We start from the raw sequence: 14,098 nt of genomic DNA on the forward strand, positions 1-14,098 counted from the left end.
ACACTACATATCCAGATTTTGCTAATTTCCCTGAACCCTGAGTTTGAAATAAATAATGAAAAACATGAAAATAAACAATAGGATTTATTTCAATTCAGCCGGGCAGCACGGTTGGTGACTTAAAGTTAGCACATCACTCTCAGTTGTGAGGCTCAGGGTACATTTCTGGCCTTCCTGTGTGCACTTTGCATGCTCTCCTTGCACTTGTGTGGGCTTCCACGGAACACACATTCCTAAACAAGCATTTTAGGATAGTGAAGACTCTAAATTGTCCATAGAAATGAATGTGAGTGTGATTGCTTTGTTTATTTGTATGAGCCCTACGATTGGCTGGCAACCAGACCAGGATGTGCTCCGCTCCTCGTACAAATTCAGCTGGGATAAGTGGCAGCTTATCCATGACCTTAATGAGAATAAGCAGTAGAGAAAATGGATGGATGAATTCAGCCTGTTTAAAAAATGAAAACAAAAAGTATGACAAATAACATCTCCACTGCAGTTAGTCCAAAAAATGAAGACGTTCTCAGCTTCCCTTAAGTTTTCAGCCTTTGCATGAGGGGGCCAGTGTTAGAGGCTCGGACTTGGCAAATGGCAAAACAAGCTGGAGAATGATGAACTCATGTTTTGGCAACAAGCTGTTTTAATTAACTATTTCGGCGTGACCTCAGCTTCTTTCCCCACACAGAGAGGATGCAGCGCTTATTAGCCTCTCTTTTCCCATGAGAACAAACGCACGTGTTTTTGCTCAACATGCCCTCATTTACGTGTTAAGTAATGGAGCCTGAACGTCTGGATAGGTGTTAATAATAGGTGATACAATAGGTGGGCTTAGCGTGCTACAAAGTAGTGAGTGGGCCAGATATTTATGTTGTCTTTAGATGGATATTGTCAAAGAGCATCAAAATGCAAAGACCCCACCTCGAAAGAGCATCGCTATAATGTGACAATTTGATTTCATTTTGCTTGCGGTATGAATTGAGGTTTTGTTTATGGGCTATTTTGAAAAAACAGCGAGGTTAGGCTATTCGTCAACACAACAGCTGTCATGAGCCTAGAAATGGCTTCCAAACTTTCACAAGGTGGAAGTTTTTCCCCGATCCGATGACTGTCTCTAAACGCGGAATGTTTGACTATCCTTGCGTCTCTATGTTCAACTTTTGAAGAGCACAGAGGAAAACTGTTGTAGTCATAAATCGTTTGGTAACATCGTCTGGTTGCCTTTTCTCCTTTTTTTTCCTAATAGTGTGTGCTCAGTGGAAAAATTCAAGGATGAAGTTGTTTTGAGTGCGTGACTGACTGGCACAATCACTCTTGCTTTTTGTTCAACTGTGATCATGTGGAAGTGCACAGCGCAGCAATCTGCTTGCTCCACTTGCCTTCATGAGACTGGCACACTGGCAAAAGATCAGTTACAACACATGATGATAAATAAATTCATCCTTCATTTCACAAGATTTACAGCCTGAGTTCAGGCTCCACACTGGTCTTTTGCAAGCGGGAGGCCACTGTGGTGAAAATAATAAACAAGTGAATCTAGAGTGAGGAGTCACTTGTCAAATTATGTGTACAAATAAACGTCTCATTCCAGTGCCCTTTTAGCGTACCTTATTTCCACAAATAGAGGGATTACTCAACTGGAGGCCTCTGTTTGGGGGGCTTTATTTGCACAAATGCATTTATTGAATAATACTAAAGAATATTAGCAGGCACTACATGTGTAGGAGTTGGTGCATGCAGGTAATATCTTAAGCATTTATAAAGTCTTCCATAAATAGCCTGGATCATAAAGATGTGCTGAGGCAGGGAGCGGGTCCTCATTATTCCAGTTGCATAACAGCCCCCTGTCTTCCTGGGCTTGGAACAGAAGTATTTCACTTTTGAAATATGCGTTACCGAGTCGTGCTCAGCTCTGTGAACAGTAAGCAAGTGCTGTAATAAAAACTGCTGCTTGCTTGCCCTGTTACGTAACTCAACAACGACTTGCCCTTTTATGACAAGTGTTCATAAGAGTTCATCAACCGACAACAGCCTTTTGTTTATGGCTCCACATTGCTTCCAGAGTGCTTCCAGTTAAGGACTCTTTTGGGTGGACTGGATTTCTGACGGAAAGAAATTGTTCAGGCTGCCCAGAAGGGCACGCCATTTTCATCACATCCTGTATGAGATGGGGTCAGTTTTGCAGTTAAATTGGGGTAGCCAATGACATCAAGATATAAGTGATTTTGTTGCCACTCATTGACATCTACTGCCGACTTCCTGTCAGAGCGCACACTGACGATTGCATAATACATACATAAACACAAGTGTTTTTTTTCCTTACTGAATTGTTTTCATATGCAGTTCTTGTTCGAATACACATTACTTAACAACTCTCCTTGGCAAAAGTGTGCAACATTTAGAGTCTAAATGACAGACAAAGTCAGAGAAACATAGAAGAGCAGGATAAGCCTGGTTCACTTTGGCAGCTCATTTTAAATGTGACTTGCGGACAGTCAATGGCCCAGGCAGCAGACGAGACTTCCAGCAGAGTCAACCACAGCGTTCTTTGGGGATCTTATAATAGTAGCGTACAACTACAATTCTTCCACTCAGTGGAATGTGACAAAATTGGAAAAACATGCCTGCATTTATTGCTGTTGTAGCTAAATGACTACAATCAGGCTCTCTGTGATCTCGGCTCATGACAAGCATAAACTTTGACCCAACACGCGGAGTAATTTGATCAAAATGTTCTTGGAATACGCGTATGCCTCAAAAGTTAAAAGAAAAAAAATTCAAATTCGCAACATGCGGGAGGTCAGCAAATTTTATGAGACTTCAGCTCTGTGAGCATCTTAAGATCGAATTGCTTCTGATGCCACTACAGGTGAGCGCAAAAAAGGAAAGGAAAGTAAGGAAGATTCTGTCAAAAATATAAGTATAGAATTGTATTTTACTTGTGTATGGAATTGCAATTGTTTTTTTAAATATCTCTTTTACAAATAAACACATGTATCTCTCTTTTCATGAAGTCATTTGATTCCAGTTCAAAAGAAGTCTATTATTTAGTGGGTGTACGTGTGCGCGTGTAGCTAACAGGCCTGCACATGTGTGGGTGGACGGCTAAAGGTCAAGGTTGACAAGTTCAGGTCAGGTGATCACACATTGGAGACAGATGGTGATTTACAGCCGCTTGGCAGCAGGTTCCCTGGGGGGTGGATGGGAGGGGCTCTCCCTTGGGTGCTGGGCCCAGGCCAACTGGCTTAAAGAGGCCCATTTAGGATGATGGCAAAGCAATAAGAGCTTACGTTATCAACACAAAAAAGAAGCGAGCTTGCTCATGAAACACCTTGATGGATGTGGAGCTAAATTCAATTAAAATATGATGGACTAGGTCAAACAACAACATGATTGGACACTATCAATCATTTGGACACATTTTCATTTCCTCACGAAACCAAAATTGTGACTGCTATGTTGGAGATATTGACTGTCCTTCCATTCATTTCATTTGCAGTTCATATCAGTGCACAGCTGTAAGGGCTCATTTGGAATACTGCTGACGATGCAAATGTGTGTCAAAGGTTACCAAAAACTCATAATCAAGATCAACCCCCTCCACCGCTCTCCATTTCATCCACGCCTTTCAACGACTGCCCCTCACCTCACCACACGTCACATCCAGACAAGCAGCTGTCCTTCAGCACCTCCACCAGGGCGAGCGAGGGTCCCACGAGAGGAAGAAAGGGGATAGAAATGGCCCTCCATCACCGCCACTCTGGCTTCCTTACATGATGTCACACGGCAGGTCTCTGGTGGTTTTTATCACACTAACCGTGGTGGGAGTGGGTCCCCGTCCACACATTCATTAACAGGGCTTAAGCACAGATGTATAATGTAAAGTTTTGGGGGGTTTAACAGCAGACTTGGGGGCAGAGCCCAAGGGAGTTAACAACTATGACCCTCCTGCTAAGCTAAACATGGAGGGAGGAGATGAGTCATAATAACACCATTTGGCCATCTTTCCTTTCGACCGTTAAAAAAAACAATTTCATGGTGTGGTATGTATGGCTGCCAGTGGAACAGGTTCGCTTGTATTTATTGATGATTTAAAAAACTAAGATAAATTCAGAAACATGTCAGGCAATGCTGTCTGATCATATTCAGCCAAATGCTTAAAAAACTCAGTGGAGGGTGCTTGACAGTACCGATGGACAATGACCTAGCATACTGTAAAAGGAACCACATGAGTTTTATGTTATGCAATGGCCAAGTCAAACACCTGCCATGGATTCAATTGAGCGTGCATTTCTTTTGCTAAAAATGGCCTCAGAAGAAGCAGCACTGTTGCAGTAGAGGCCTGGCAAGACTTCTCCGAAGAAAACCTAGAGTTTGGTGGTGTATGGATGGATATTACATCTCACGCAGGTGCAGATGATAATCATCGCTGTTAGTCTTTTACGGTATATTTTCGTCATTTTTTCCAGCACGACTTGCTGAAAGACAGATTTGGATGATGTCGGATTGATCTATCTCGGCCTCGGGTTCCTTGTGTTTGAAATAAACTGGAGGAAAATGTTAGGTATGAGTGCGGGACTTAAACAACTTCATCAGTATGTGACCTATTTTATGAAAGCAAAACAATGACTGCTATGTGATGTCCAAGCAGGAACGAAATGCATATCAATGCTTTGATGAGTTATTGTGTCCTGCCTTCTCACACCTCATGATCTTCTCGCCAGGGTCATTATTAGATTACTTGTATTGATTGGTTGCCATGGTAGCAAGAGGTGGCTGTGGTCTATGCTCCGAAAGCTGGGAGGCTTCCTCAACATGTCAGCAAGGCCTCGGTTCCATGATGGATTATCTGAGGGCACAATGGCAGGGTCCTGACCCATTAAGGCTTTCTTCCAGCCACACCCTGATTAACCTAATTGTTAAAATGGGTGGCATCAATGACCCAGTGCCTCTGTCAAACGTGATAAGAATGAAGCAGCTCAACCCAACTTGTTGACTTGTTGTTACAGGACTGTATGTTCAATAGTCCTGTTCAATCAAATATACTGGAGATCGAGTCACAGCAACCCTACAACTCAGCAAAGACAACCAGTTAGGTTGACTGGCATAGTGCAATCAATTCCACATTTGCAAGTGAGGACAATGAACCATAACATCAACCTAACCCACTGGCCTCGACTATAAACAGGAGAAAGTGAGGCTCGTCTGTGAGCTTCAAAGACTTAAGTGATGGTGGCATTCTCAACGCCAAAGCCCGGCTTAAGACTGGATGCAAGTGGAACAATGCACAAGCAAGCAACCAGGTTTGGCCTTGGACGTTGCAAAACTGATCAAATTGGGTCCCTTTTGACCCAGCAGTGTTTTAAGGGTGTGTAGTAAAATGGGCAATAGGTTGGGCAGATGTTTGGAGGATGCATCAAGCAAGAAATAAAATAAAATCGGCAAAAACGATCTGACAAAGCCGAGGTCTGAATGTTTGCATTAAACGCTGTTGCTTATTCAACTGATGCAATAATTGCACAGCCACTGGAGGAATGACACCGCCAATCATATCCAGGACAACCTGGGTGATACGTTTCAAAAGCAAAGCAAATGGTGGCTTTTGGTCGCCCGGAGCTGCTGCCACTCTAAGCCAATTAGGAGGTAGGAGAGTGAAAGATGCACAGCAGGAAAAAGACCACCTCACCATGTGGGCTACATATTATTGAGGATTATGCATGCGCAGCTAACGCTTGCGCTGCCTTTTGCCTGTCCATTTCATTCGTAGTCATGCAACTGTGTCAATGAGTCGATGCCAAAAAAAAGAGGGGGGGCCGACATGAGACAAAAGCAGCAGAGTCGAATGTGGCGGAGGATGAGGACCGATTAGGAAGAGAGGCGAGTGAGGGAGGGGGAGGGCGGCGGGGGCCCGTCGTTAGCGTGGAAGTGATGGGAGGATGACCCAGTTACGCACAAAGCCTCAAGGCGGCAAGACTATTGGACTAACACACACAAGCAAAAGTGCACAATCAACAGAAAGTACATGTGAACCTTGTGAGGCCGACACAAGTCACTTCTTGTGACCTATATTCCATTTTTGGGGGGGTGACAAACTAGGGCTTTATGACATTACAACCCGCCCCTCCCTACAAAAAACTATATTTCTTCATTTAATATAATTTCCTATTATAGAAAATGTGATGACAATTAACACTATTCAAATAAAATTTCCAGTAAATAATGGATGGAGATAAAAATGACACTTGACTAATTACCATTTTTAAATGCTCAATTATTTAAGATTATTAAATGACCCACCGGTTAGCTGATGCATGTGTCTGTAACACCACATCGCCTTCCCCAGTATGCTTACAGTCTTTCCTCATGTTAAGTTAGAGGCAAGGGAACCTCAGAAAATTATTTTGCGGCTTGGAAGGTCAATATTTTCCAGCATGTCTATAAATGACTGCTCATACCATGTATGAATTGTCACGCATTGGTCAGAGTTATTGACTCAGTGACTGTTCCATGAATATGATTCTGCAGGATTTGTGTCTTTGCTCCAATTAAACACACTAATTGCCTTTTGGAAAAAGTCATAGAAGGGTTGGAGAAGTCATAAAGAAGCATAACCGGAGAGCAGACCCCACTGTCCGCCCCACTATCATTCAAACTTGCATACTGGCCTTGACTGGTGAACGCCATTTCTAATTCTGGCTCCAAGGCCAGAAATGAGCATGCCAGCACAGGGAGAACATGCAAACGTCACATGGAAAGAAAGCCCAGAGCCAACCACTCGACCACCGCGCCGCTGCTCTGAAGTTAGAGTGCAGCAAATCAAATCAAAGAGAAATGAATTCAGCACGGTGAGTAGAGAGGGAAGCACATTTGCTTGTTTGTCTAAAAATAAGTGCGCTCAGTCTGATGGACAAACAAGTCCAGGGTGTTGCCCACCTCTTACCCAAAATCCGTTGGGATAGGCCGCAGCTCACCTGCGACCCTAATGAGGTCAAGCGCCAGAGAAAATTGATTTCCTCGGATGACAATTTCAGCATCCCCCTCTACCACAAAAAAGAAAGATGAACAAAGAAGAGAAGCGAAGCGAAAGAGCGTCTGGCCAACGTTTCCCCAGGAGAGATGGAGCAATATCTCCAATTCTAATGGGACAGAAGGAGGTTACTATGGGGTGAAGCCCCACAGGGGGTGTCATAGAAAGGGAGCGGATTTAGGACTATTTGCAGCGTCACGCTTTTCAGCTCATTTGCATAAATGAGCAACGGACGCGTGCATCACCTCGCAGCTGCCGTCTAAGATGACATGTGTCTTCACCACATATGCTCACAGGTAAAACACGTTTGACTCAGCCTTTAACCAATTTCATTCCCTTTGAGGTGGCATATTCATGGGAATATATGACAAGTGACAGCCAATTTTTTTTTCTTTCATGCTTCTTCCAAAACCGGACCTGAACCACTTGAGCAGGATTGGATCAGTTAATGAAGTTGGTAGACGTGCGCTTTAAGAGAGTAAACATGCCTGTTTAAGTCTTTAACTCTTAGATGCACAAGTGGCTGTTCCCAAAAATGACCCATAATAGAATCAATGTGTTTTCATGCCATTTTTGTCAATTGACTTATATGATATTAGGTATTATATCTAGGACCACACAATTATTTAATGTTTGAAATATCTTTATTTTGAACTTTTGAACTTCTTTGAAAAAGACAGTTATCTGGAAGATTAATAGGAAAATGTGAACATTGCGAACATCCATTGTGGGTGTGTGTGGGGTTAGGGTTTCAGGTTTTCAAACTAGGGTTTCAAACTAGGGTTAGGGATTAAAACTAGGGATTCAAACTAGGGTTAGGGTTTCAAACTAGGGTTAGTGATAGGGTTTAAGCAGCAAAACGCCACTTTGAATGCTCAGGAAACCTGCCATGTATTTATCGACTGTTATGAGCGGCAGCTGTCCTGACGAATTACATTGATAGAACCAAAACCATTAGAATTATTTTTCTTACAGCGCATAAAAGGTCTGTGCTGTTTCAGAAAGCGCAATAAACAGCTAGGGATAGAAAAAGAATAAAATGCTACATGTAGGATCCAGGCTACTGATCAACTCATTTTAATTGGATTTAAATGATAAAATGTTGACAACGACATCATCAAAAAACATGCAATTATACAATGCATAACAGTATTACAATTATATAGTGTGTTTCATTTGTACCTACATGATATCCATCCGTTGTTTACTGTTTTCAGTCAGGTCATGAGTTAGCTGTAGCCAATCCGTGTTGATTTTGGGAACGAAGACAGTGTACATCCTAGACCAGCTGACAATCAATCACATGATGGCAAAAAATATGAACAGTCTCATTCATACTTAATGGCAATTCAAAGTCTTCCATGAAGCTAATGTGTAATGGGAATCCCTCTACAGTACATCGATTTTAAAAATATTATACTGCTGTACCTTGTTTTGTCTTTGCTAAACGTTGCAGGAAGAATTTTTTTTCAGTATTTCTCTTTGAGGAGACTGCATTTAGTGAGATTTTTTTTGAGCGTTTTAAGGTGGAGCTCTGGTTAGCACGTCCGCCTCACAGTTAGGAGGGTTCGAGTTCAATTCTACCTCAGGCCCTCCCTGTGTGGAGTTTGCATGTTCTCCTTCTGCCTGCGTGGGTTTTCTCCGGGCACTCCGGTTTTCTCCCCAAAAACATGCATGGTAGACTGAGCACTCCAAATTGCCCCTAGGTGTGAGTGAGAGTGCCGATGGTTGTTCGTTTCTGTGGGCCCTGCAATTGGCTGGCAACTGGTTCAGGGTGTCCCCTGCCTACTGCCCAATGACTGCTGGGATAGGCTCCAGCACACCCGCGACCCCCATGGGGACAAGCGGTATATAAAATGGAAGGATGGAAAAAACGTTTTATACTGGGCTTTGTTTGCACCTTTCACAGCCAAAGAGGCTGCTGTTGGGGGAATGCTCCCCTAAACAAGACCTCAAAATGCTGTGTGATACTGCCAGCTAGTGGACTAACGTGGAATGCGAGGGCAGCCGCAGCGTTTGAGAGCGACATTCATAATAGGTAGGCTCTGACTGTTTTTTTTTTTTATAGGCTGATTGGTGTTCAAATATGACACACACCCTGTCAAACAGTACAACATTCACCTTTGTACTGTGGTCTTTTGACCAGGAAGAGCAGATCTGATTTTACATTTCGGACCAGTAGTATTTGTACGGTGTGGCTGTCCAACTACAAATACTACTTTGCATTTATGCTCAACCATAATCAGTGGCCTCAAATGTATAAAATGTCTTGTTAAATTTGAGAAGTTTCACTAAATATATGGTACATACTAATCATAAATCACCAGCCATTTTTATGGCCTAAAAAGTATTTGACACGAAAAAAGTCACAGAGTTAACCTTGTGCATTTTCCACAATGCAATGGTGATCAGTCTCACTGCTAGCTAGTGGACAGTGCAGGAAGCTGCCCGTGGAGCAGTCAGGTTTCGTCTGCTCTTTCAACATGGAGATCCCATGCAGCTCTTTGACTGAAGGGATTCCGCTTCTGACAGTTATCACGTATATTCAATGCAGAAGTGTGGGTCAAGTGACAGGACTAAGAGCTTTGCTCACAGGCTCGAGAACCTTGCAAAGTTAGCAGCAGAGTTGTCCTCTCGATAGCCAAGATTTTTCCTGCTCCAGGTGATGTTGAATCCTCTTTTGTTTTGACCGCCATTGCAGGGCAATTCTGCAATTAGTTTGGACTGACGTAGGCCCAATTCTACTTGAGTTTCTTCATAGAGTGGCAGCTGCCATTTCCAGCTGAGAGAAAAGGCAGCCACAATCTTTTTTCACCAAACTCCTGACATATGGCTCTTTTGACCTTCGGCTCCTCTACAAACAAGCAGAACAGGCTCACTGGGGTTTATCAGTTGACAGAATAAATTAAAAATAATATAATATTAAACTCGCCCGTCTTCAGTCTAATGCTATAAAATCGATAGGACAGATGGATGACACAAAATCTAAAGTGAAAGCAACTCAAGACCTTTTGAAGGCAACTAAATGAAATATCCGTCAATGACAAAGTCAACAGACTGACCTGAAGTCAATAGAAGAGGTTTATTTCTTTTGAAAAAAAGTGAAGCAAACGACTGTAACCGGCAGAAAAGTCTTAGGTCTTCGACACAAAGACAATGCATTTGGTAAACATAATAGTTGAGTTGAGTTACAGATTAAATAAAAAAATATCTGCCTGGTTTCGGGTCACAGCTAACATTTGCTGTAACGTACAAGAAGCCGTCCTTGCCTGACCCGAGTGAGTCTCCTCCACTTTTTGTTTTCTCTGTGCTGCTGTTGGCTAACTAGCCGCCCCCCCTCATGGGCATTTTGCCTCTGGGCTCTTGGCCAGACCTCAGTCAAAATAAAATAAAATAAAATAACAACATCCTCAAGCAGTGTGGCGCAAACAGCCGTTGAATGTATTTTTTTTTCCATCTACCATGACCTCCCACGTAATAGATATAAATACCGGAAAAATGATCCTCATAAAAAAAAAAAAAATGGCAGTGAACGAACTCCTCGTGTCCTTAAATAACCTTCCTGTGGCACAAAGTGAGCAGTGCAAGAAAAAAGGGAAAAAGACAAAGTTTCTGCATTTTTACAGCCTGCTACATGCAGTAAACATCTTTCCACATTGTTCATAGGCATAATTCTTCTAATATGAATATACTTATAGATGTTTTCTAACACCCTGTGCAACTTTGCCCTGTGCTTGGGACCCGCCCACTAGCTGCTTCACTGTCATTTGTCCCTGATATCCAAGCAGACACAAGACAGGAGCAAAACAAGAAATTTTTATTCCCCCTCGTAGGATTTGCACTACCACCACCATGGTGAGTATCCATGATTACAATCGGAATACTGGGACAAAAAAAAATGGAGAGAAAAAAGTAAACATCCTCTCTTTCTCAACTGCGCCACTCTGGAACTCCACTGGAGAGAGTGGTGTACGTGCAGCAGAGACGGTAAACAATGCAAGGAATTAATCTGTATCAGGGTTCTCCGAAGAGGCAATCATTGCCCAGTGCACATATCGGATCTGTACAGAATATTCATTCATGTACTAACAATGTGTCTTGAGTAAAATGGGACAAAGAAGCCCGGTTATTTGCAGGCATGCGGTCGCCTTTTATCACAATAACTTTAAGGTCAGCTTGCTCTCAAAATTTGACAACTTGCCAGTTTCCGCCATGTTCACTTTCAGTGAGCATTGCCAGCAACTTTTGTTCGGAATGAAGACTCTGAATTAAGACACGAAATAAACCTTAAGGCAGCTGGTATGTTTTATAAATAAATAAATAAATGCAGTCAGCTAACTTTGCAAAACCAAAGCAAAAGTTTAATTTGAACAACCTCATGTCTTTCACTCCCATTCAACTCAAGATGACACATTTCATGTCTTTTGACAAAATTCATTAAGCACATGCATGCATCTTAAGTTATTTGAGGACTCTAAATTGATGAGTATGACTGAGTATGAATGATTGTTTGTCTCTATGTGGCCTGTAATTGGCTGACCACCAGTCCAGGGTTTTCTCCTACTCTCACCCAAAGTCAGATGGGAGAGGTTGCACTGTGGGGCAGAGCTTCATTTAGTCAGGCCATAACTTTGTCTAATGGAAAAAAGTGCTTTGCGGCCATCTTGCGGCATTTCTTGACAATTACTGACCTGTTTGGGTGGGCGTCAAATTACTTATGGATTTTCGCGGGGTTCACAGTAAAATACATTGATGACTACCTTTCTGTGGACTCAAAAGATGTGACTATGCAATTAAAATCAAAATATGCAAATGCAAAATAACTTGAGAAAAATAACAAAAAATCATCGATAGGGACCGATTTGAGCAACCATGTGGCACAAATGAGGAATATAATAATCATAATACATTGCATTAATGAAATTAGAAAGTTAAAAAAACAGTAACATTTCATGTTCACATAATAAATAACACAATATTCAAGGAAACAGTACAAATTAACAAAATAATACTTATAACATTACAATCGGGACCTTGCAGAGTTGCTACTCAGGCCCTGATAAGATATGAATACACTTTTGCAACATGAAAAATGCAACTAAAATGTAATAATAGGCAATCACAAGGTAAAAGTGAAATATTGTTTTGCTCACGGGTATACGTTTTATGCTCTCATGGCGAATTTATTATCCTCAAGTTCTTCCAGTTTGTTAATGCAGATTTGATGCATTCTGTGTTTACAGATGCTCGCCCTGACTGCGGGGCGTGTAGGAACAGGGTTCCTAGGCAGGCGCTTGGTGGCACTCGTGACCCCGAGCAGCGCCACTGTGGCGAGGCACGGTCACGGTACAGTATCATATTTGAGTCTCCTTGGAGGAGGTGGGAAGAAGTATTAAGATGGTCATGAATACCTAAGAAGAAACAGCTCAAACACATGTTCCTCAGGGTCACTTTTAGAACTTGTTAACAATAATAGCAAGTCTGAAGTGCACCATCCATGACTGAAAATACGAGCTAGTGCATAGATTGGGGTTAATGAAACAAAAATACTATTTCTTGCTTTCTGTCTTAAAAAGGCAAACTGCATGAAATAGCAGATATCAAACTATAAACAAGATGACTTGTCATGCAGGGATCGTTTTGTGCAATGAGACCCCCCCCCCCCCCCCCCCCCCCCCCTCTTAATGTGCTCATGACTGGTATTTCTACTGATAAGTAAGTAAGTAAGTAAGTTTTGCATTGTTTGTCTCAGGTGATGTAAGCCAGGCAGCGGACATGTCCAAGCCAATGTACTGTGACCGTGTGGACACCCCGTTGCCGGACAAAGCCTACAAGGATGAGCTGAGTGCTGCTGACAAGAGCCTAAAGCAAAAGGAGAAAGGGCCCTGGAACCAATTAACCAAAGAGGAGAAGATAGCCCGTAAGCTCCTAACACTGACACAATGTTTGCAATAAAAGAGTCACCAAAACATCCATGATCTTGTCCAAACGCGTGGCAGTCTACCGCCTGATGTTTCGTCAGACTTACCCAGAAATGAAGCAGACCACGGCTGAGTGGAAGACTGTCATGGGCGGCGTCTTCATCTTTCTGGGTTTCACCGGGCTGGTTGTCCTGTGGCAGTCTATCTACGGTGAGTTCGGGGCGCTCATTGCACGTCATTCCTTTTTTTTTTTTTAATTCGTCTTCAGGTGCCGTGTTTGTCTTGCACTCAATTTTACACCTTCAGAAGTAGTAACATAATGTGCACACTATAAATACCAACAGTGTTAAAAGTTATGGAGCTTTTTATAACAATTTAGCTGATCAAGTGTCAATGAGCCAAACTTCTGCAGTTGCGCGTGTCGTCGTGTCTTTATCGTGTCAATATATTTTAGAGAACGGAACATCATTATTGCCACAAGTCCTCTACTTTTTATACTGTTCTGTGGGAAGGTAATTGTCCGTACCGCTATTAAAGGACAGATATTTTTATCTCCGCATTGTGTTGAAAAGAACAAGACACGAGTTGGTCAGTCCGCGAAAGCGTTTTCCTGTTTACATTGTTGTAGCCAATAAGAGAAGAGAATGGTGTCACGTGGTTCACGGTCAGGCTTTTACCTTCACATCTCACGATAAGCTGACAACAGATGATCATTTTTAGATACCGCACTTCGTCTACCATTACACACATTTTTGGGCATTTTGGTATGGATGGTGGACAGCATCATAAGCGAAAATAAACTCGACTGCAAATTGTAATGGAGTGGGGTCAGAGACTGAGCAGGTGAGAAGGAACTTGTGTGTTGTTACCTGTTCTGAGATACATGATGGACTCATTTCCTGATATTTGAATGTCTCCAGTGTACCCTCCGCGTCCCCGGACCTTTGACAGCGAGTGGCAGGCCAAACAAATCCAGAGGATGTTAGACATGAGGATGAACCCAGTCGAAGGTCTCTCCGCCAAGTGGGACTATGAGAAGGGCCAGTGGAAATGAAGATGCAGCAGGACACTGATTCTGCATGGTGTAACTTGCACAATAACAATAAAGATTGCTTTCCGTCCAGCAGTTACAGTCGTTTGTGAGCATTGAAAA

At 42.5% G+C, this 14,098-nt stretch overlaps 1 protein-coding gene across 1 annotated transcript; it reads left to right on the top strand.

Moving 5' to 3' along the window:
* Positions 1–10,719: 10,719 nt before the first annotated feature.
* Positions 10,720–14,071, top strand: cox4i2 (cytochrome c oxidase subunit 4I2). Its single transcript, XM_088369446.1, has 5 exons — positions 10,720–10,879; positions 12,268–12,370; positions 12,777–12,944; positions 13,024–13,155; positions 13,866–14,071. Exons 1-5 carry the CDS (start codon positions 10,877–10,879, stop codon positions 13,997–13,999), a joined length of 540 nt encoding a protein of 179 aa, XP_088225572.1. The 5' UTR covers positions 10,720–10,876; the 3' UTR covers positions 14,000–14,071.
* The last annotated feature ends 27 nt before the right edge of the window (positions 14,072–14,098 follow it).

Source organism: Syngnathus floridae, chromosome 2, assembly GCF_059516105.1.
Source record: "Syngnathus floridae isolate MCC-2025c chromosome 2, RoL_Sflo_1.0, whole genome shotgun sequence".
Classification (NCBI taxonomy): Eukaryota; Metazoa; Chordata; class Actinopteri; order Syngnathiformes; family Syngnathidae; genus Syngnathus; species Syngnathus floridae.

Excerpts from the sequence above, each read along its gene's own strand:
- cox4i2 (XM_088369446.1), top strand. Across the intron at positions 12,371-12,776 it reads TGTGGCGAGGCACGGTCACG|GTGATGTAAGCCAGGCAGCG; the intron begins GTACAGTATCAT and ends TGTTTGTCTCAG. Across the intron at positions 13,156-13,865 it reads CCTGTGGCAGTCTATCTACG|TGTACCCTCCGCGTCCCCGG; the intron begins GTGAGTTCGGGG and ends GAATGTCTCCAG.